Source organism: Aptenodytes forsteri, unplaced genomic scaffold (assembly GCF_000699145.1).
Source record: "Aptenodytes forsteri isolate BGI_AS27 unplaced genomic scaffold, ASM69914v1 Scaffold347, whole genome shotgun sequence".
NCBI classification, from domain to species: Eukaryota; Metazoa; Chordata; class Aves; order Sphenisciformes; family Spheniscidae; genus Aptenodytes; species Aptenodytes forsteri.
In genome coordinates this window covers 786,508-787,228 of record NW_008794110.1, presented here as the reverse complement: position 1 = coordinate 787,228, position 721 = coordinate 786,508, and the positions used below count along the sequence as shown (strand labels likewise).

General features: G+C 71.2%; 1 protein-coding gene across 1 annotated transcript in view; it reads left to right on the top strand.

Annotated features, from left to right (window-relative positions):
• The window catches only part of LOC103895815 (ras GTPase-activating protein 4), an 11,374-nt gene that overhangs the window by 9,570 nt on the left and 1,083 nt on the right, over positions 1–721 (top strand). The window contains 5 exon segments of the mRNA XM_019471048.1: positions 81–163; positions 165–207; positions 285–317; positions 319–436; positions 516–636. Of these exon segments, the coding sequence (XP_019326593.1) occupies positions 81–163; positions 165–207; positions 285–317; positions 319–436; positions 516–636 (398 nt within the window).

Here is a 721-nt window from a genome sequence, read left to right as displayed (position 1 = left end):
GGTGCCGGGGGGCGGTGAGGGTGATGGCGGGGTGGGTGGCACTGAGCCCCTGTGTCATGTCCCGTCCCGTCCCCCCTCAGCGTAGCGGTGCCATTGCCCTGGCCGACATCCTCGCTGCCGAGAAGGTGGAGGAGAAGAGCTTTGGGAGCTCCCACGTTCTACGTGGGCGCGGGCGGGCGGCAGGAGACAGCCTACCTCCAGTGCAAGGTGGGACGGGGACGGGGACAGGGACGGGACACGCAGCCCCCGAGGGGTGTCACAACCCCCTCACCACCCCCCCGCAGTGCGTCAACGAGCTGAACCAGTGGCTAGTCTGACCAGTGGCTGTCGGCCCTGCGCAAGGTGTGTGTCAACAACCCCCGCGTGCTCCGCGCCTACCACCCCGGCGTCTTCCGTGGGGACAAGTGGAGCTGCTGCCACCAGAGGGAGAGGACAGGTACGGGGGAGGGCGCCCAGGACCCCCACGGGGGTGCTGGTGGGGTCCCCCCCATGTCGTGAGCTCGCTGATCCCCTAGGGCTGGGGTGCGACCGGACCCGGCACGGCGTCACCCTGCAGGACTGGAGCGACCCCCTGGACCCCGCGGCAGAGGCGCAGCGCCTCTTCCACCACCTCCAGGGCCTCCGAGGGACCCTGGGGTGAGCCCCCGCCCCGGGGGGGACCCCCCCTGCACCCCCAGCTCCTGCCAAGGGCCCGTCCCTCTCCTCCTCTCCAGGGAAAAGT